The sequence below is a fragment of the Alosa pseudoharengus genome, unplaced genomic scaffold, assembly GCF_046254945.1.
Source record: "Alosa pseudoharengus isolate Yale_2024_CS ecotype anadromous, Long Island Sound unplaced genomic scaffold, YU_APseudo_1.1 YU_APseudo_1.1_scf_3, whole genome shotgun sequence".
In the NCBI taxonomy this organism is placed as follows: Eukaryota; Metazoa; Chordata; class Actinopteri; order Clupeiformes; family Clupeidae; genus Alosa; species Alosa pseudoharengus.
Window position 1 is genome coordinate 36,492,155 of NW_027468718.1, and position 21,617 is coordinate 36,513,771.

General features: G+C 43.9%; 2 protein-coding genes and 4 non-coding genes across 14 annotated transcripts in view; all 6 read left to right on the top strand.

The window, feature by feature from the left end:
• The first annotated feature begins 531 nt into the window (after window positions 1-531).
• On the top strand, window positions 532-9,196 carry nifk (nucleolar protein interacting with the FHA domain of MKI67). Its single transcript, XM_076264171.1, has 6 exons — window positions 532-749; window positions 1,604-1,732; window positions 3,411-3,519; window positions 5,626-5,837; window positions 5,954-6,019; window positions 8,456-9,196. Exons 1-6 carry the CDS (start codon window positions 633-635, stop codon window positions 8,657-8,659), a joined length of 837 nt encoding a protein of 278 aa, XP_076120286.1. The 5' UTR covers window positions 532-632; the 3' UTR covers window positions 8,660-9,196.
• On the top strand, window positions 1,307-1,435 carry LOC143101122 (small nucleolar RNA ACA64). The gene has a single exon (XR_012982111.1). It is a non-coding gene; the product is annotated as a small nucleolar RNA ACA64 (small nucleolar RNA).
• On the top strand, window positions 1,854-1,983 carry LOC143101127 (small nucleolar RNA ACA64). Its single transcript, XR_012982115.1, has one exon. It is a non-coding gene; the product is annotated as a small nucleolar RNA ACA64 (small nucleolar RNA).
• On the top strand, window positions 3,958-4,086 carry LOC143101123 (small nucleolar RNA ACA64). The gene has a single exon (XR_012982112.1). It is a non-coding gene; the product is annotated as a small nucleolar RNA ACA64 (small nucleolar RNA).
• Window positions 8,186-8,315, top strand: LOC143101126 (small nucleolar RNA ACA64). The gene has a single exon (XR_012982114.1). It is a non-coding gene; the product is annotated as a small nucleolar RNA ACA64 (small nucleolar RNA).
• An 804-nt stretch (window positions 9,197-10,000) lies between the features above and the next one.
• clasp1a (cytoplasmic linker associated protein 1a) overlaps window positions 10,001-21,617 on the top strand; it is a 145,767-nt gene continuing 134,150 nt past the window's right edge. For 4 of the 9 annotated variants that reach the window (XM_076264172.1, XM_076264176.1, XM_076264175.1 and 1 more), the window contains exons 1-2: window positions 10,001-10,109; window positions 12,322-13,165. In XM_076264172.1, the coding sequence (XP_076120287.1) occupies window positions 12,971-13,165 (195 nt within the window). In that variant the 5' untranslated portion in view covers window positions 10,001-10,109; window positions 12,322-12,970. Of the gene's footprint in view, window positions 10,110-11,830; window positions 12,023-12,321; window positions 13,166-21,617 lie in introns of those variants that run through there. The other 5 variants (XM_076264178.1, XM_076264179.1, XM_076264173.1 and 2 more) reach the window with 4 other exon arrangements.

The following is a 21,617-nucleotide window of genomic DNA, read 5'->3' on the forward strand; positions in this document are numbered from 1 at the left end:
GTGCAGGGGACAAGCTGAGGTGAGCTATGAGACATACGTTCACACTCGGTATCATGTTTCAAGACACTTTAGGTCAAAATCACACCGGAATTATCCTTTATCTTTCTAGATTATCAGGATCTGGATTTCTGTATTGGGCAGCCGTGGCCCACTGGTTAGCACTCTGGACTTGTAACCCCGACCAGTGGGCTGCGGCTGAAGTGCCCTTGAGCAAGGCACCTAACCCCTCACTGCTCCCTGAGCGCCGCCGTTGAAGCAGGCAGCTCACTGCGCCAGGATTAGTGTGTGCTTCACCTCACTGTGTGTTCACTGTGTGCTGTTGTTTCACTAATTCACCAATTGGGTTAAATGCAGAGACCAAATTTCCCTCACGGGATCAAAAAAGTATATATACTATACTATTTCCCAGGCTATCATTTAAAACTGTTCTAAGGTAGAAAACAGTAAATCTTCCAGACCAGACGGGGGCGCACACAAAAATCTTGGCCTAGCTGCTACATGATGTGTTTCTTCTGATGTACAGAGGTGAAAGTTCAGAAGCAACGTGTTCGTGAAGAAGGAGAAGAACCCAACACATTCAGCGCTGCGTACACTATAAGTTTATGAAATAATAAGAACAACATTTCTTCAAAATGACCGAGGGGGAATCTACAATTTCAAAGCCAGCTAAAAGCTTGCTTGCTCTCAATCCAAGCGAAGATGTTGAGTTCCAAAAGAAAGTCCAGCAAGTCAAAAAGCGACGGAAAACGGTAACGTTGTCTAGCTTGAGCTCAGACATTGTAACACTCAGAAAAAATAACGTTACACATTTTAAGCCATTGTTGGACGATTCAGCAGTGATGTTGTTTAAAGTTAATGTTATTGGTCATATCATTTGTTTGCCAGTGCGATTGTGTTGATAATTGTAACGTTAACCATCATCATATTAAAGTGCGTGAACATTAGCTTACGCTATGTTAATAGCGTTAGTCAGCTAACTTGAAGGCCTGTGCTAACTTACTGCGATGCAGCATGTTAACATTATTTCCAAATGACTAATCTTTAAGAAAGTGAAAATGTCTAATCTTTAAATGTCGGAAGTGTACATTGTGCCACATAGTGCCCACACCAAATACACGTGTGGTAACACTGTCGCTTTATCACACATTCAGGCGCAGATTGAAAATTGCCTCCAATGTCTAAAACATTTGTCCATAGTCTAAACACTAAAACACAAAGAACTGCAAACTTTGGTGTGTCTACGTACCACATAGTACCCGCATCAAATACACTGGTAAAACGTTCAGCACAGCACAATTTTCTAGGCGCAGATTGAAAATTGCCTCCAATGTCTCAGTCATTGGGGGTAAGATTACTCTGCCAACAGCAATGTGGCTCATCAAAGCTTATTGCCAGTCCCATGTGGCTGTGCAATGAAACCCATGTGCCCACACTCATCTCACTCACATGGACCTGTATGTTAGCTTGCTTAGGCTACCGTATGGTAGGCTAGTTATAACGTTAGCTAGTTAGCCACTTGGTTAAAGTTAGCACGTTGTGCAAGTAGGCTAAACATCACATCCAAATCATCATTGTCGACGTGAATTGTTGCTCTTGTCCACAGCCAGTTAAGTTGGCTCCTGGAGTAATCTACGTGGGCCACATTCCCAGGGGACTGTTTGAACCACAGATCAGATCCTATTTCCAGCAGTTTGGGAAAATCCTAAGGATGCGGCTGTCGAGAAGTAAAAAGGTGAGCTTTGTAATTCCTGTCCAGCCCTATTTCATCTGCATATATTGTATTGCTGTATGGCTCCCTCCACACCTTTGTGCTGACACTTTCAGAACAAATATTAAACACAAGTGTTTCCGGCACATTCTGAAAATTACCCTTTATTGTATCAGTCAGTAAAGGTGCGATAACTTGTGCCAACAATAATGTGGCTCATCAAAGCTTATTGCCAGTCTATGTGGCTGTGTAATCAAACCCATGTGCCCACAATCAACACAGTTACACTCAAATACCAGTATGTCCCATAGTTATGTTGATGTACACCACTATTTTCATACTTTATATTCATATTTATATTGCCATATAATGTCTGTATTTAATTGAAAACAGCTGTGTCTTCTGGGGGCTTTGCTTGGTTTATATTTTCTACTGATTATTTTGGGTGTCACCTCAGTCTGAAATTCAGTGCGTTACGGGGGGGTGGTTTCTGGCGATTCTGATACCAAGTCAAGAATTGCGATTTCGATGCTTCTTCGATACTTTTTTAAAAATGTGTTTGATTTTGGGGCCCCCACCACCCTGACGTCATCAGTAATATATAGGCCAGTGGACATCCTAGATTCTGCTTGACTCTCTCCACACACACAAACACACACTGAAAATGGTGGCTTACGTGATATATTTCATATATTTTTAAATTCATATAGTGTATTTAGTTAATAATGTATTTTTAATGTATAGCATTTTACTAGTATTTACTAGTAGCTAAACATATTTAGTAATTTGAATGCTTCATATTGACGTTTAAACTATAACACTTAGGCATATCTGTAATGTGGTGTGTAGGTCTAATTGAGTGCACATTGGTGATTAGTAGGTGTAATTGAGTGCCTGTCACTTTAAGAAATAGCCTATGTGAGTAATTAGCCTTCCTTCAGCCTGACGGTTTTAGGCTAGTCGCTACTGAATAAAAGTTGTGCATAGTGCATAAGGATATGTGGATGCAATTCATTATGTTTTCTATGTCATTAGATAAAATAAATGTTCAAAAAACTAACAAGTCGAAGACAATCTTTCTGGGATCAAGTGTTGACGTGACCTGCACTAGCAGGATAGTTACCAAGGAGCTCTTTCCAGATGTAAAAGTTTGCCATGGTTGCGTAGCCTATTTGTGTAAGCGCAAAGTGGTTCTCTCTCTCTCTCTCTCTCTCTCTCTCTCTCTCTCTCTCTCTCTCTCTCTCTCTCTCTCTCTCTTCCCCCCCCCCCTCTCTCTCCGTGTGAGTGTTTGCGTCTGCATGAGGCCATGTTCAATTCAACTCGGTAGTTGATCCCTCTGGTCAATAGCACCGCATTCACGCCACTTCATGATTATATCAACGTCATAAGACAGACTGTGAAAGTGTATGTGGGAATTTCTCGCATTATGATGTCTAGAGTTGCGGAACTTGAACAGATTATGCGCAATACCCGCAATCCCGCAGTGAAATTTAAGCCCTGGTTTAATAATGTTATGGCACCCCGAGTCAAGTACCTTTCGCTGCTTCAGTCGGTGGAGGTAAGGTCAACGTGCTGTAACGATTGCTGTGGTTCATGAAAGATTATGGTCAGCTCTTGCTGCGGCTGCTTATTTCCACATCTGATTATAATGAAGATCCATGCTTGTTAGATTGCACTGAGTCACGTGAAATGTCTTTGACAGACAGGTGGAAGCAAAGGCTACGCGTACATTGAGTTTGACTGCGATGAAGTGGCCAAGATTGTGGCTGAGACCATGAACAACTACCTCATGGGTGAAAGGCTGATCCAGTGTGAGTATGAAGCTAATTAACCAAATTAACTATTATATTTAGCCTATTTTCAGTGTTTGTATTTAAACCGTACAGAATGAACTCCTGATCATGCTTATGCTGTGTCGGCTTCTGCACTGGGGTGCTCTGGTATTATTGTATGTTTCAATTTCACAGCAGCCATTTTGACATGAAATAGTAGAGCAAGCACCGGTGTTACTAATTCCGTTCATGTAGTGTCGGTTCAATTTAAGGCCATGTACCCGGATATTTGTTAGAACTGATATTTTTTTGTGTTTATTATATTTTACTCTGTCTACATGACATTTGTCTAAAACATTTGTCCATAGTCTAAACACTAAAACACAAAGAACTGCAAACTTTGGTGTGTCTACGTACCACATAGTACCCGCATCAAATACACTGGTAAAACGTTCAGCACAGCACAATTTTCTAGGCGCAGATTGAAAATTGCCTCCAATGTCTCAGTCATTGGGGGTAAGATTACTGTGCCAACAATAATGTGGCTCATCAAAGCTTATTGCCAGTCCCATGTGGCTGTGCAATGAAACCCTTGTGCCCACACTCATCTCACTCACATGGACCTGTATGTCAGCTTGCTTAGGCTACCGTATGGTAGGCTAGTTATAGCTAGTTAGCCACTTGGTTAAAGTTAGCACGTTATCTTCATCGATGTTGTGAATTGTTGCTGAAATTGTTGCTCACAAAAATGAAATCAAACTGCGATCCTATGTAGGCTATGGACAGACGGGTTGTTACTGAATGTTGCGTTACTGTACCAAGTCCGAGTCTTGCTATACTAAGGGCCTCTGCATACTCACCATTCCCGTCCTGTAGCGCGACGTGTGTCGTAACCATTTTTACCTGCGCGTAGTGTCGTCACGATACCAAAATTATGACTGATACATACCTACCATAAATATCTTGATGCTCGATACTGAAACGATACCACAGCAAAATCCTAAAATATTTGGAAAATATGTTGAATTTGGTGCACTTTTGTAGTGTGCAGGTCAATTCTGGGTTCTAACTTCTAAACTTCCTACATACTTATTATTTTGTATAAGCTTAGTCAGTAAAAGAGTAATTTGTGTGTGATTAAGCCCTTTATTGTTAGTTATAGTTCATTTACATTGTGTTGTGTTTTGGCAATAAAGTACCTTTAAATAGCCAAAGTAGGCTAGATCAAGGTCTTGGTAGATATCCTTTGGTTGAAAATAAATCTTTTCTATTCTTTCCTCTTAATTCCATGTGTGGCGACTCTCGCTGGTAAATTTGTTAACTAATCCAGCAAACTATTAAAAATTCACGACTGTAACAAAACAGTCCTCCGAACTGCAACTCTCGCTTGCCCTCAAACTAGTCCATCTTCCGGTTTCCGGTTTAGCGCGCTCAGCTGAAAAAAAGAGTGGTGCGCTACCGTGTGCTACCCGGCCAAAATCCGCGGCGCCAGAGGTCTTTGTGATTTTGACGTGACATTGTCGCGCTACCGGTCGCGTTGAGTATGTAACATGTTTTACGCTCAGTACAACAACACGTTACATTTATATAGCGCTTCTTTACATAACACTCAAAGCGATTCACATGGAAATGGGGACCTCACTAACCACAACCAATGTGTAGCACCCACACAAAGTAACCTACACAAAATAGCCTAACACCATCTCTTCATTGTTTGTAAAAATCTATTTTGCATGTCCTCTCGAATCCAAGGAAACAGACGTTCTATAAAATCTTCACTTTAGAAGGCTTTTAAAAAATATCCTTTTTAGGGAGCTAAAATGCCTTTTATGCGTGGACAAAAGGCTCCAACACCTAAACAAATATCTGCTATATGTATATATATATATATGTATATGTGTATATATATATATATATATATATATATATCCGTGTATGTGTACAAGGTCTAAGTGTAGCAGAACCAGAACCTTAATTTATGTCATTAGTATCACCTTTGCCTGCCCTTTAATTTATGTCAAAAATGGCTGCTGTGAAAATGGTGCTGGATGAGCAGGCATGAGCAGGCATGTACTTTTGACCTTAGTAGATAGTAGTAGATTTGCCAAAATTCTAAATGTACTCTTCACTCTTGTTTTTCGACAGGCCATGTGGTGCCACCGGAGAAGGTGCATGAGAAGTTGTTTGTGGGTTGCAAGAGGGTGTTTAAAAAGCCGACGCAACCCGCGGTTGGCCGCTACAACAAGAAGCACAGCATAGAGGAGCTGGAGAAGACCAAGGCAAAGCTCCTTAGCAAAGAGGCCAAGCTGCGGAAGAGACTTGCTGCCCATGGCATCGATTACGACTTCCCTGGATTTGTAAGTTTGGTTAAGCCAGGTCGCCTTGTAACATCTGCGGTTCATTGTTTGATTTAGCAGTGTCTAAATCGGAGCTTTGTGGATCATGTTTCTAATGTCCTGTTTCCTCATTTTAGGCATCCCAGGTTCCAACGAAGAAGGCTACTGCCTCAGAGGATGCAAACATCTCTGTTTTAAGTGATGTATGTTCTTGTTTACCCTTTTTATTCATTATAAATATTATATTAATTATATTTACAGTGTTTCCCACAGAATTGAACTCTTTGTGGTGGTAGATTTGCAGAATTAACTTGAATGCAACAGTTTTTAACAAATTAGCGCAGCGTGGTTATGATGCTAACCAGCTTTAAGCACAATTTAGTACAACCTGGAAAATCATTGTGTGGTGGTCAATGTTGATATTGTGGTGGGCCGCCACAAATAAGTCAATGTATGGGAAACACTGATTTATACATTTATTCATCATAGGTTCATTACTGACCTCTGTTTAATGTAGAGATGCACCGATATGGAATTTAAAGGGACACCAGGCAAGCCTGATGCTTTTTCTCTACGAAACTCCCCCTCGCTCGGTCTGAAGCTCTTTTCCTTTTCTTTGCGTCTTCTGTCAAGGGTTTTTGCTGCTTCTTCGCCGGCTCTGCTATTATACACACGTTTACAACAATCTCTAGCGTTTCGTTAGCCTGCCGCTGTGCTGTAAACTGATCCTGCTTCGGTCGGCGGGTAGGATACACCGAACTTGCAAGTGGGATATTCTTCCTACAGGCAGTAGGGGCGGGCGAGAGAGCCTTCATTCGCCCCATAATGAGTCATTTAACCATATACCGACTTACGAAGATGATTAATTAACACAAAAACGTTGCCTGGTGTCCCTTTAAGGGCCGATAAAGATAACCGATATTTATTGGTTTGTTGTGGCTGATACCGATACGATAACCGATAATATTACTCTTGCCTACCACCAAATGATGGATAGAACTCATAATAGTCCTCAATAGTACGGCAGTCAACAACATAACAGTAGCCTAGCCCTACAGTATGTGTGGCTCCTTTAAGTGAACCTGAAGTCAGTAAATTGCGAGTGAGTGGCTAGAGAGTTTGAATCGTTTTAATTTAGGACTAAACGCTCATAAACGGCTCAGCTTGGAATAAGCTTCAGTATAGCGACCAAATCAGAGTTTGTGAGGGATACTTAGGCTTAGTTTCAACTGCGGGTAACTGAATAAAGCTGCAACTCCTCAGACTGTATCTTATGTCCATCTACTCTGTTGCGCACAACCTGCTGCAGCAGAAATGAAAGGCGTTAGCCACGAAGGTTTTAATAACTTATTATGATGACCTGTCTGGAACTGAAGCACGAATGGTTAGCATATTTCTAGGTAATAATACAAAACCCAAGCTAAAGTAATGCAAATATAATACTAAAACACAACTTAGAACTAGGCCTACTTATGTACTCGTCCCATAACGAGTTTGTTTATTTGTTTCCCCGACCAGCGCGGTAAAGTGCAAACACCAGCACACGACGGCTCTAGATAGGGCTGAGCTCCGCTCTGGTAAGGTTAAATGGCGGATCATTCACGAGAGGATTTTGAGATGCACAGATTCCCAAATGAACGCATATCCACAGATTTTGTTAGAGTGGTGAAATACATTCACACCGCTGACATTATATTGAGGAAAAAGTATAGCCAACCAAGCTCAAGTAGCTCAGTGTAGCCAGACGGACCTTACGTAGGCCTAAATTAGGACTTTAAAAAATATCGGCGCAAATTATCGGCCAGAATTCTGTTATCGTTTTCATTTTTTCACTTCCGATATATCGTGCATCCCCAGTTTAATGTGGAATATTTCTGGGCGATAAAAACAATAGTGATATGTCTTGCGCTAGATATAGAGTATTGACTACAAAGGCAACGTTTCAACCCATCGGGGTCGTCAGGCAAAAAATGTATAGCATTTTTTGTCTGAAGAAGACACTGTTGATTTGAAACGTTGCTTTTGTAGTCTATTAAATAGCGGGGCCTGTACTCAAAACTCAAATGTGTGGACATGTATTCTTTGTTTACTCATGGTGTACAATGCTATGAAAATCAGTCAGGAAGGTAGCATTTGATACATAAATTAAGTAATTAAAATGTGCCTGCCTGGAACCTTTTTTTCTCCCCCTACCAGCCACTTAAATCTTTTAGGTTGTTAAACTGATCAAGATTGACCAATATAAATTGTTATCGTGATTCATTTGTCGCCCAGCCCTATTTGATCTGTATATTTTATATTGCCGTATAGTTCCCACTCTTTGTGGTAACTTTCAGCATAAACATTATAGCAATGCAAGTGTTTCCGGCACATTCTGAAAATTACCCTTTATTGTATCAGTCAGTGGAGGTGCGATAACTTGTGCCAACAGTAATGTGGTTCATCAAAGCTTATTGCCAGTCTATGTGGCTGTGCAATGAAACCCATGTGCCCACAATCAACACACTTGCCCTCATATACCACATAGTGATGATGTTGAAGTATTTTCATGCTTCTATTGCTATGTAATATCTGTGAAAACAGCCAAAATGTGTCTTGTGGGAGCTTTGCCCGGCTCATGTTTGCTACTGATGTTTTAGGATGTCACCCCAGTGTGCACACCTTCAATTCTGGAGAGGAGGAAGTCCATGGCAGGAAGTGAGGAGGTAGACGACGAAATCGTCATCAAGCCCATGCCAGACGCCTCATTTGAAGAGGACGAGGAAGACTCTGAAGAAGGACTCTCGGGAGAGGAGGAGGAGGGAGATGTGTCCATAGAGGAGAAGAAAGAGGAGGAAGCGTAATCTCACGTCAGAGGCCCGTCTGCGGACATCTCTGAGCAAGCCTGAATGATCCACTTCATCCAGTCAGAGACTTTTGTACATAAAAGATTATTTCCTCCAGTGAGGGAAATAACCCTGGTGGTAGGCGACTGCCCCCTGGCTAATGATGTGTATAGTGCGTATTTAGCCAAGAGGGGCCCTGAATAGTGTTGCAGTAACAGCAGTTACTGGGGCCGTGGCACTCCACAGTGGTGGTGAAGGAAAGGTGTTCTTCCTTCCAGAAAACTCTCTGAGCACGTCGCTCAGCCACTCTGTGTCAGTTTGACAGCCCAAAATGAACAAAAATTAAACTCAAGGCCATTTTCATGTAATCATTAGAAGATTGGTTCTCTCATGTGGTCCTGGTTGTTTGTGCTGTTGCTTTCCATCTGACTGTTTGTGCTCATCTGAGGTCATGAACATTTAACTGTATGAAAATATAATTTGCTCTTATATGAAGAGGTTTATGTCCTTGGAAATGTAATGTATCTTTACATTAAAGAAGGTAAAGAAGACGAATGAGTTCCTGAAAAGATCTTTCGTTCCGTTTTCATGAAGCATACATAGTGTAGTCATTCTAATTGTTTGGTGACCTAAAGTGATAATTCTATGATATTAACATGTTTGTTTACAACAGCTTTGTTAGCGGACAGAGAATATTTATTTAATAGTGACCTGGTGTATAGATGGAACCGGAACACACCTTAAAACAGCTGAAGGAAGATAACATGAAATATAAGGGAGAAAACTGGCCTGTTCCAAATAATTAATTGTTCTAGAATTCCCTCAGGACTATCATGACAATGAGAAATGTATGTTGAAGATATGTAAGGAGTACACTTTTTTTTTTTGTCCGCCACTAACACGCTTATACCACGGGGTGGCGCTAGAGTTTCATGGTAGGAGTCCTGGGATGACATTTTCTGTCAAGATGCCATGTGGCCAGCACGCAACCGTAACGACCGAATCATACCAGATTTGGATTTGTTCCTCCTTGTGTATTATTGGCTTTTAAACCACACTTTTATTGGGCTAACAGTGGAGATAAATGAGTTGGATGCATTTTTAAAAAGGTATATCATTTAGCTTGTTAAGAAAAGAGCGGGGAAAGAGTTTAAAAATAAATAAATAATAATTTTGAACAAACCAGAGCAAAACATTCCCCTGGAGTTGATGATTTGAAATACTGCCAGATTAATTTATAGTGTAAGGTGCGCATAGCTTTCGAGTTGCGAGGTTGGTTGCGATCCATAGAGCCAGCCAGGAAGCATGCGTCAGTTTCTGTGTGCCAACATTCTTGACGCGTGCGCACGACCAGCCCATTATTGTCAGCGAACAGCATACGGGGTGGAGAGATACCTCGATGCTGCCGTCTAACAATACTGCACACCACTGTTTTACCGGATAATGCAATTGTTCTTAGATGACTAGGGTGAGTACGTGTAGTTTGACACTATTTATTATGACCCGAATATCAAGCTGTCTTTATAAGAGAGAATGATTGGCAGATTTGTTAGAAGTCGGGATCTTTTGAGGGCCAATCAATGAAAAGGCTAGCCAGATAGCTTCTAGCTGGCTAACATATCTTGAGAAATAGTTTGCTAGGCAACAGTAGCTGTTCTTTTCAGAGGAAATGCCCAAAGAAAACAAATTACTCCATACATGTAGAAATCTGTAAGTTAGATTGTGTCTTTTTATTCCTGTCCTCTTTATGACTCGGCGACATAGGTTGGTTCCCAGTACGAGACGCATCAATGCAGACCTTTCTTCCAGTATTTTCTGATCAGTGAATTACACACCTCTCTGGACAGTTTAGAAGCAGTGATAAGAATAACAAGAAAGACACTGCCGTTGTAGAGGGACGTTTTTCTCTGTCATCGATGTAGCGCCAGAGAGAGGTATTTGAGCCATGTAGCCAGTAACACTTCGAACAATTGGACGTGGCTATGTCGTGGTGAGGGCTAGCCTAGCGAGAGAGCTAGCCTTTCTGACAGCTAGCTAACTGACACTTCATTTGTCATCGTTGCTAGCTCGCTCTGGTTGCCCAGATTACTACCTGTGAACATTTACATTAAAATGTCACCCTAAATTATAGTGCATTTCCCTTTGCTGAAATATGGGTTAAAACCAAGATGCTTGTGGCTTTGGAACTGAATGTTCTGACAAAAGAATCATCAACTAATCTGTTAAGCTATTAAATCAGTACTTTATTTGTTAATAAATGTACTTGTGAAATGTTTCGTTACAATCGGTCGTAGACTTGATATTGCTATCCTTATAAATTTACAAAAGGGTTAGTCAACCAGACAACTCTCTTTCTCAATAATCTGAATTGATGTAGTGATGTATGAAATATAAAAATAAATTACTTGGTGTTAGTTTGGGAATTCCTTTCTCACACAGGGATATGGGACTATGTATTTATAGCAGATGTTCAACGCAAACTCCCTCGCTAAGAATATTATGTAAACGCTCAAACCGCATTTGGGCGACTGACAGGAAGCCTAGCCTCTGCCACAGACCTGCTGTAATCGTTTGCCGCTTGGCAGTCTTAACATTGCATTAAATTGAATGCATTTTGTCCTCAGCTTGGGCAGTAAAAAAACTTATTGTAAAGGTGTTAAAAATATGGACGGGGCACTTTATAGTAGCAGCACACTGTGTTCACCATTTGTTTTAGAACGCGCAAGAAAGAAAAGTAACAAGGTCTAAAAAGTAATTTCACGCAAACTGGAAATAGACCGGTGATGGAGCTTTTATTAGCCGACTCATAGGTTGTTCTGCTGTGCCAATAACGTGAGCTCACCAAACCACTGTAGTCCATGGCAGACTCGGAGAAACAAGGAATTTAATGATGTCATACATAGACCCCCCCTCTCCTTCTCCCCTCTCCTTCTCCCTGCATGTAAACGCAGCCGCCGTGTTGCTGAGTAGCCTACGCGACTAGCATTCTTGTTTCTGCGCTGTCACCGCGGAGGAGAAAGCGCTTCAAGCTATTTACGGCCGTCTTTGTTCGATACGTGTAAGCTGTCTCTGCTTCTTTCGTCACCCTGTGCCGCCGCAGGGAAATTCGCACATAACACCACCTCCTCAGAAATACTACACACTGACATGAAAAAGAAAAAAACAAAACATATATATTTTTTGTTTCGTAGAAGATGACAACTTTTGATTGATAGAGGAGAGAAGCTCACCACAAGCGGATACTAGGGGTGGAGAAATGTGCTTCAGTGACATTGTCCCGCAGGTCCACTGTTTGTTAATGTAGAGTGCGGCATTCCTTTCTGGTGGACAAAGCCCTTTGTTTGCAGATGATATGCTGTCAGCACCAAGAGTCTGTTAGAAGTGAGTGAGTGAGTGTGTGACAGACCGATGTTTGATCTGATGTAACAACTGCTTTCCCATTGAACACTCACACAAACATAAACCAGGGACTATTCAAGGAAAGATCCTTGCCCAGACTGACATGGTTATTAAGCCAGTATCTGAAATTACATAGTTCATAGTTTTGTTATGTCTCAACACACACAATTTATCCCACCCACCCAAACACTTATTCAGGTGCTGACATGAAGTTGAAATATAGGCCTCCTTCTCTGGCTAATGCTACTTTTCTGTCTTCCTCTCCTTCTCCCTCTCCTCAGGCAGCGAGGAAAGAAGCCACCTCTAAATAATGAAGCGTAGCCCTACTGCACTCCTCCTCAGCTGCTTCAGTTACCTCCTCCCCCTACACTGCTTCCCCTAGTGGCCTTGCTCCAGCTCTATCGTGGCCTGGACCGGTCGGTCGGTGTGCTCTCCGAGTGTGTGAAAGGGAGAAATCAAGAGTACGGTTGGAAAAAGGAGCACCCTCGTCAGCTGTCGCTCACACACACATATGGTGCATTGTTGCCATTCCCAAGCTAGCATCCCCGTGGCTAAGCATCACGCTAGCGTGCGGCTCACGGAGAGAGGCCTGCCTTGGAAGGGATAAAAATAAAACCGACTTGATCGGACTGTGTGTGGCTTTTGGGTGTGTGTGTGTGTGTGTGTGTGTGTGGGTGTGTGGGTGTTTGTAAGACTGTGAGTGGGTGTGTGTGAGTGTGTTTTTGCGAGAGGGTGTGTGTGAGTGTGTTTTTGCACCCATGTGTGTGTCTGTGGTGTGACTTCTTTTTTTTCCGGTCACACACACAGGCACTCTTCCCTCAAGGATTAGTGTGTTTTTTTTTTGTTTGTTTTTAAATAATAAGGTTTATTTATTTTAATTGTCACAACAACAAAAAAAAAAACTACAATCACCAGCTGCCACCTGGAGCCATGGAGCCCAACATGGAGAACTGTCTGGCTCAGGTGCTGCAGAAGGATGTAGGGAGACGGCTGCAGCTGGGCCAGGAGATCATCGACTACATCAACGACCGCGAGAAGTCCCACGACCTGGAGCAGGACCAGTCCACGCTGGACAAGATGGTGGAAGGCGTCGCTACCTCCTGGGTCAACTCCAGCAACTTCAAGGTGAGGAGAGATTTGGATCAGGACGAACAGGCCATTTTGGCAGCTTATTTGGCAATGGAGTAGGAAGCTGCTTCTCTTGCTGATGTCTCAGAGACTGAGCCAAGTGGTTGATAAAGTCTCTGACATTCAACAGGGCTTACAAGCACCTCATGGAATGTAGATGGATCTGTGCATAAATTGTTGTGTCCTTATTTGGCAGTAATTCCGCTGATTGATTTAGCTGGTCTTTTGGAATGGGCTGGCATTCTAGAATGTTTTGTTTACTCTCTCTCTCTGTTGATTGGTTAAGTCTGATATTTTGGTCGAAATTGGTCTGAGTTGTTATTTAAGGGCATTGTGCACCTCAGCTACTGTTCCATCCTGGAATTTGAACAGTTGCGTTGACCTTATGGTGCTTACACCCATAAACCAGACTTGCTCTTCTCTGAGTTGGGTAGAAACCTGCCTGTACTGTGTCCACTGATCCAATCCAGTTCTACCAGAGGATTGTGTGAGAGGGCGGCACTCTAGGCCTGCAAGCATCTGCAGTTTATGTGGCTGTATTGGTCATTGAGGAGATGAGTGAGCCATCCCCCTGAAGCTCCATTAGTCTGTGTAAAGTGCGTTTGTTTGTCAATATGACATCTTGCTTGTGATTTTACTGTTTTATTACAACTTCAATGGCACTTTCGCCTGCAGAGCTGAGAGGTTGTCTCCTGAGGTTGCAGCTAGCGTCTTCTGCTCATTTGCTCGAATAGACTAGCAGTTTGTGTAAGCCTGCTGTTCCAGCGAGTATAAGACAAGGAGAGGGAGAGATTTACTGTGTGTGTGTGTGTGTGCGTGTGAGTGTGTGTGCGCACGGCCTCTGGAGGACATGTTAGAGCCGTCCGGATGCAGGAGTGCTCAGTCATGCCCCCCCCCCATCCATCGTGTCTATCTCATAGTGTAATTAATGGGGCTGTAGGCTGGGACGCGTGCCAGAAATGATCTTAGGGCCCGTGGTAATGGCACTCAAGTCTGCCGAGGTTGACCACAAAGTGTGTCGTGTTCTTTTGCTAATCTGCTGGTCCTTTGTCTTGCCCCCCGCCCCCCTATTGTATAGACATTTTATCGTTTTGCTTTTTTCCTGCAATTATTTCTGTTTTGAGTGTAGATGAGCAGTCAGGGTTGACAAGTGGGCGACCAGTCTTTTCCTCGTAGATTTCTCTTCACAATCAAGATCATGCCCCATTCAGGAAGGTGCAGTAATGGTCTGATCGATTAAATTGATTGGTTGTTTCTTTGGCAATTTCCTCCAGTGTAGAAGCCTACTTACATCAGTGCTGAGAGGTTTTTGTGTCGGTGTAAGGCTAGCAGGCAAGAGGCAAGATTTACTGTATGGTTTTATCCCTCATGTTGACAAAATCTGCAGTGGGAGTTGGTGTACGTGGGGAACACTTAGACCAGCAATGTTCTCTAATTTATATATTCTAGAATTCAATGTAATTGTTCTTTCAGAATGTTACTTCTGCTCTGTAGATTTCCTTGCCATACATATGGAATGCGTTTAGTCCATGTGAAGGTATATGAGGTCTAATTAGTTTGCTTTTGTCCACTTCTGGTTGATGAACAGAATCATTTGCTGTATGGACCGCAACCTAACGATTCTTGTTTGGGTTTCGCCCAAGTGGATGGACGTGTCCTTAAGAGCTCACCCCTTGACTCAGACGGCCATTGATCAGGTGGCTAATGTGGAAAGTGTTCGAATCCGCTCAGGTGCTTTCGGGTCAGATTGTGTCCAGTCCAGTCCTGTCCTGTTAGTGACTGTGCGTGTGTTTGCGGCCTCTGCCTTTTGAAGACCATTTGGGGTAACTGGGCCGCATTCAATTCCGACCCACATCACATCAGGCCAGCTAGCCAGAGCTCCTGGGAGCTGTCCGAGCAGGAAATGAAGAGAAAGATCCATGCCGCAGTGGTGCTATTTCCATTTCAGCTCTGGGTGGGACATCACTGATGTTATCTGGGGTATTTATTAGGAACATCAAGTTGCATTCAGTTTTCAGAGCGTTTGGATAGGAGGGGGGTTGAACACATTGACTTGTAGATTTTAGAGTTCATCGATGACTAGTTTAGTCTTGGAGAACGTAGTGAGCAGGAATGGTTTATCCTATTTGGTGCTGTGATTGATGTAATAAATCTGTTATCCTCTGACGCATACACTCTGTTTTGTGGCGCATCCTTGTTAGTGTGTTGTTTAGAGGAGAGATCTTTTATTTTGTCTGTCATAGATTTTTCATCTTGTTTTGATTCGCTCTGCATAGAGTGCTTAGGGGCTTTGCTCCTGTTGGGTCAGTCAGAATTGTGTGTGCGTGTGTGTATGTGTAAGTGTGTGTATGTGTGTGAGTTGGCTCAGCTATGATTGTGCAGATGTGCCTGTCTTTGTGCAGAGAAACCATGCGTCAAAGCTTTCCTGAGCAGTGATTTGGAAGGTGTTCTTGATATTATTCAGCTAGGAAGGTGTGTGTGTGTGTGTGTGTGTATGTGGAGATGGGGAATGAGAGTGAGGGGGAACATGAGTGAGTACATGTTTATGTATTTGTGATGGAGTTCGAGAGAATGACAGAGAGAAGACTAATGCAGATAGTCTGTGAAGCGTGAAATGGGATTGCACCATTCTTCTGTGCCTACTGATTGGTTCATTATCATGTCCATCACGCCACGGCCTGTCAGTCCGGTCTTGAGTGGACCCGCCCCCACGCCCTAATCTGGGTGAGTTCTCAATGCTTCCTGTTACTCCTGCAACAAGTCAGTCAAGAGTATGCACTCTTGATATTCTTACACAAACTACATTACTGTCTGTCATCATAGCTTATGTGTGTGTATGTGTATGTGTATGTGTATATGTGCGTGTGTATGTGTGTGTGTGTGTGCGTGCGTGCTGATGTGCCACCTTCACTAATGGCAATCTCAATCCAGACATCAATCATATCAATAAGACATTGTCGCAATGTGAGCAGTGATCAGGCCACCTGATATCCCTTATCATCCCTTATCAGCCCTCACTAGTGCACCACAAGATTCCCAACATCTCAGGAGCTGTGCTCATAGTGACTGTAGTGAATATGAATGAAGTTTCTCTCTTAGGCCAATATTCTACTCTCCACATATGTGGTTACGCAATGGTTGTCTTTGGTACGAGAGACATGCATTTCATCATCCGAGGGTTTATATGCAGGCAAGGGAAGCACCTGCATGATTGCGGACTCAAAGCAGACTATAAAATAAAATGTCCTCACCTGTCTATGTGCACGTCTGTAAGCCAGTATAATCGGCGTGTTATAACCTAATAGTGTAATAAGAATAACCAGGGTGTGTGTGATGTCCGCAACTGTCTGTGCAGGCAGGATAATCAGGGCCTAACCGTGACCTCCTCACGGTCACTCTGTCTCAGCTGTTGCTCTTGGCGTCTCCTCTCCTTTCCTCTTCTCTCTTCTCTTCTCCTCTTCTCTCCTCTCCTTCTCACGGTCACTCTCTGTGTCTGGTCTCAGCTGTTGCTCTTGGCGTCTCCTCTCCTCTCCTCGGGCAGTATGGAGTCCAGTCCATCCAGCGCAGAGCAGCAGCAGCAGCAGCACTAGCCAAGCGTTCCAGCTCACTCAGGAGACCCAGAGACCAACTGTGTCTGGGAGAGCCAGCCGTGCCGTGGCAGCTGCTGCTGCTGCGTCAGAGGTGGAGACACCAGGCCAGTGCCTCCCGATAGATAGATATAGATACTTTATTGATTCCCAAGGGGAAATTCAAGAGAATTTGTTTCCACCCAGTTTCGAATTGGGGACCTTTTGCGTGTGAGGCGAACGTGATAACCACTACACTATCGAATCTTCCTAATAGCATCAGAGAGAGAGAGAAACAAGCGAGAGGCAGAGAGAGAGGGAGACAGAGAGACAGAGATAGACAGATCAAAATGTCAATTTGAAGGTTTCTTTTGTTTGGCTGTGGTAGTAGCATAACAAAGCCAGAGTTGGTTCTGAATGCTTTGAGATACTGCACATCTTCCAGCCTGTTAAATGTCTCCAGACACAGCCTTCATTCAATGAGGAAAAGCCTGCTCTGGAGAACCCTGCTAGCCTTGGAGCAGTGGAGGAAATGAACACAACTCAGTTCTGGTTCTTGTTTTTTTTTTTTTTAAGTTGCCATTTTAGTTGTTCTGTAGCTGTGTACATTCTTTATCTGCAAAAGACTAAACCAGTGCTAATGGCCCGGTGCATAACACAGTGTCTGGCCTACACACATTCCTATGGTTGGCTGTGATTGGCTGTGATCGCATACTGCTGCTAATGCACTAAGGACTGTACATGACATGTTGCAGGATAGAGAGAGAGCTGGGAAGAGAGGCAAAGTGTGTGTGTGTGTGTGTGTGTGTGTGTGTGTGTGTGTGTGTGTGTGTGTGTGTGTGTGTGTGTGTGTGTGTGTGTGTGTGTGTGTGTGTGTGTGTGTGTGTGTGTGTGTGTGTGTGTGTGTGTGTGTGTGTGTGTGTGAGAGAGAGAGAGAGAGAGGGACTGCAGCTGACCAGTGCAGTGTGGCAGGACATGCCACAGCCAGAGGTGTAAGCTTGCCTCCTGGCTACAGTCCTGGCAGATGTGCTCTGATGCTAGTCACCAGTGTGTGTATGTGTGTATATGTATGTGACTGTGTGTTTTTGTTTGTGTGTGTGACTGTGTGTGTTTGCTCAGACTGTTGATATCGAGCCGATCCAGCAGCTGAATATTCTGCCTCTAAAGCAGATTAAAGATGAAATGTGCTGAGCAGAGGAAGACAGGACAGAGAGAGGGATGGAGGGAGAAAGGGATGAATGGAGAGAGAGAGGGATGGAGAGAGAGTGAGGGATGGAAAGAGAGAGAGACAGGGATTTAGAGAGGGAGAGAGAGAGAGAAAAGTAGGAGGGAGGCATAGGCAGATATATGTTTAGAGAAAGGTGGGTGCAGTGAAAGTGACAGAAACGGAGAGCTTCCGTTGTATCTCTGGACGGCAGACAGGCTGGAGGTCACCCCGTCCATCCATCACCTTTTTGTCTGCAGTCATATCTCTCTATCTTTCACTCCCTCTCTCCCCCTCTCTCACTCCTTCTCTCCCGCTGGATCAGTCTATCTTTCTTTTCTCTCCCACTTCTCTTTCTCTCCTCTCTGTTTGTCTTTTGTTATCCCTCCCTCCTGCCTCTCTTTCTCTTCTCAGACTCCCTCCATCCCTTTCTCACTTGCCCTCCCTCTCCCTTTCTCTCTCTCTCTCCCCCTCTCCCTTTCTGCCTGTCTGTACCTCTCTCTCTTCCTCCCTCTCTCTCTATCTCTCTCTCTTCCTCCCTTTCTCTTCCTCCCTCCCTCCCCCCCCTCTCTGCGGTGCTGGCTGTTGGGTTCAGTGGGGACACTCTCCCTGGTCCTGATGTGAGGTGACTGTCTGGGCATGAAGTGTTTTTCCCAGCAGGGCTCCAGAGTGAGGCTGACGAGTCTTCAGTCCTGCAGCTCTGCGGCCATTTCACCAGCACACACCACCACCACCTCCTCCTCCTCCTCCACCAACACCACGCCCTCCACAGCGGCATCGTTTCAAGGAGACTGTTATTAAGTTACGACTCCATAGAGACACAGAAAGTATAAAGCATCGTCATGCCAGCCATCTTTTGAAAAGATGGAGCTTATTTTGTGCTTTTGAGTGACTGCTGCCAGTGTAACAGGATGTCTAACACAGTCTATTCAGTATGGACTGTAGTAATAAGTCATTACAGAGATGTCAGGCATCAGTTACAGGGATGACACACACGATGTGCAGGAGATGGGGTGACCCATAGTGGCAATATCGGCACAGGAAAGAGTCATGGACATGACAAAGCAACGGCTGCCATTGAGTGTTCTTGTTTAGGAGAACCAAGCGCTCCGTTAGTCCTGGTTCTTTCTAGTGTGTGGATAGGATGCATCTCCCGAAGGCCTCGTTGAACAACTGCACCTACCATTGTTAAAGGAGAAGTTCGGTGTGATATTGACCTAAAGTATGTTGAAACATGATACCGAGTGTGAACTTTTCAAAAATAATTCCGTGGAAATTCATGGATTCCAGTGGAATCCATGAATTTCCACGGAATTATTTTTGGAATCTGATCCCTTATCATACCTGTTCATTCGTACTCGTCGCTAGACTTATCGTGACTAAATTCAAGATGGCGGTGAACGGTAAACTTTCTGAAGGTACTGTCTGTATAAATCGTCTTGTAAATAAACTACCAGTGCTTTTTCTATGTTCTCAATGTCTCGGTTTAAATGTCAGGGCCCTCGGAAGTCTACCAATGAAGTATGGAGCTTCTTTGAGCCTCGTAAATGGTGTAAAACAGTAATTTATTTGCATGGCTAGGCTGATGCCCGAGGCACCCCCATCGAAAATCTCTTGGTAGCATCGGTTAACTAGCGCCAGATTTCGGAGTGCAGGGGACAAGCCGAGATGAGCTATGAGACATATGTTCACACTTGGTATCATGTTTCAACACACTTTAGGTCAATATCACACCAGAATTCTTCTTTAAATGATGAAGAGACTCAGACTATCCTTCTAAACTCTCTCCCTCTTCACGGTGCTTGCTCAGTGATAGGCTACTTCTGAACCCTCTTCACAGTGCTGCTCAGTGATAGGCTACTTCTGAACCCTCTTCACGGTGTTGCTCAGTGATAGGCTACTTCTGAACCCTCTTCACGGTGTTGCTCAGTGATAGGCTACTTCTGAACCCTCTTCACGGTGTTGCTCAGTGATAGGCTACTTCTGAACCCTCTCCCTCTTCACGGTGTTGCTCAGTGATAGGCTACTTCTGAACCCTCTTCACGGTGCTGCTCAGTGATAGGCTACTTCTGAACCCTCTTCACGGTGCTGCTCAGTGATAGGCTACTTCTGAACCCTCTTCACGGTGCTGCTCAGGGATAGGCTACTTCTGAACCCTCTTCACGGTGCTGCTCAGTGATAGGCTACTTCTGAACCCTCTTCACGGTGCTGCTCAGTGATAGGCTACTTCTGAACCCTCTTCACGGTGCTGCTCAGTGATAGGCTACTTCTGAACCCTCTTCACGGTGCTGCTCAGTGATAGGCTACTTTTGGGAAATGCTGCTCCGCTCGGGTCTGCTGCTCCAGATGTTGTCTCTGAGTCGAGCCAGAGAGTCATCGCTCATGTCACAGGAAGAGGCTCTTCCTGTCGTTCCTGTTGTTGTTTTCTGCCACGGACGTTCGATTTTTATCCCTTCTTCCGCCTGGCCATTAGCCAGCTGGTCTCGTCTCTGTCGATGTGGTCATTGGAGTGGCCGCGTGCTCCCTCGGATGCTCTCCACAAGACTCCCCGCAGATGCAGGCTCCAGTCCGGCTCTCCTCTGATGGGGAAACAGCATTTGCTTGGGTGGGCACAAATGATCTGAAGCAGCCATTCAGTAATGGTGATTTCACCTTGAAGCACTTGGTACCTCTGAATTGTCCGCTGTATTCTAACCAGCAGGACTGAAGTCGATTGTGTTGTTAAAATAGTTCACCATTAATTTAAAAAGCTGGTTGACCGGAAGGGCTCAAAATTGTAACTTTTTGTCTTTTTTTCTGGCTGGTTGACAACTAGCCTCATTGATGATTTGATGAACTGTCCCAGGTTTACTGACTGGAGACACTGGCCCTGTTGTCCTTCAGGTCCAGCAGATTTGGACCAGACCAGGTTCAAGTCACTCCTAGCAGTTGTCTGATTAATCATATTAGGAGCTGGGCTATCGCAAAACATGTTCACTTATTAACTGCCCTCGCTGAATTACTGTGTCCACTGTTCACCGACACACACACACACACACACACACACACACACACACACACACACACACACACACACACACACACACACACACACAGACAACACAGTGAGTTGTTTGGATTCTTTCTTTATCTCTCGCTGACATGCTCATTTATAATCTATGATATTTGTCACTCATTTGTTGATAATGGTTCATACAAGTGAAAGTGATCCCTCTTTTGCTGTGGAATCCTCAGTGCTGATGTGTTGCTGACCTACGCAGACCTCTTTAAAACCAAGGGGTCAGTCACTGGCACATAAGTCATGCAACATTACACAAGAGTGGGACTTTACTCTCTCTCTTTCTTTCTTTCTTTCTCACTAACTCACTCACTTTCACACACACACACACACACACACACACACACATATACACACACACACACACACACACACACACACACACACACACACACACACACACACACAAGTAGTCACTCAGAGTCAGCACCTCTACAACAATCTACAACACGCAGGTTAAAAGTTAAACTGCAAGGCTCTGCCAACCCTGCCTCCACGTGCTTACACCAACCCTCATTTGACCTCATCGCTTTAAAAGGGTTAATAGTCTGGACACCACGCACACACACTTACGCAGACACAGATACACACGAAGACCTACACAGACACACATGCACGCAT

What these genes read in the sequence shown, in the direction of transcription:
- nifk (XM_076264171.1), top strand. Translation starts at nt 633, where the DNA reads ATGACCGAGGGGGAATCTACAATTTCAAAGCCAGCTAAAAGCTTGCTT. An exon ending in ATTACGACTTCCCTGGATTT is followed by an intron (nt 5,838 to 5,953) that starts GTAAGTTTGGTT and finishes TCCTCATTTTAG; the next exon opens with GCATCCCAGGTTCCAACGAA. An exon ending in ACATCTCTGTTTTAAGTGAT is followed by an intron (nt 6,020 to 8,455) that starts GTATGTTCTTGT and finishes CTGATGTTTTAG; the next exon opens with GATGTCACCCCAGTGTGCAC.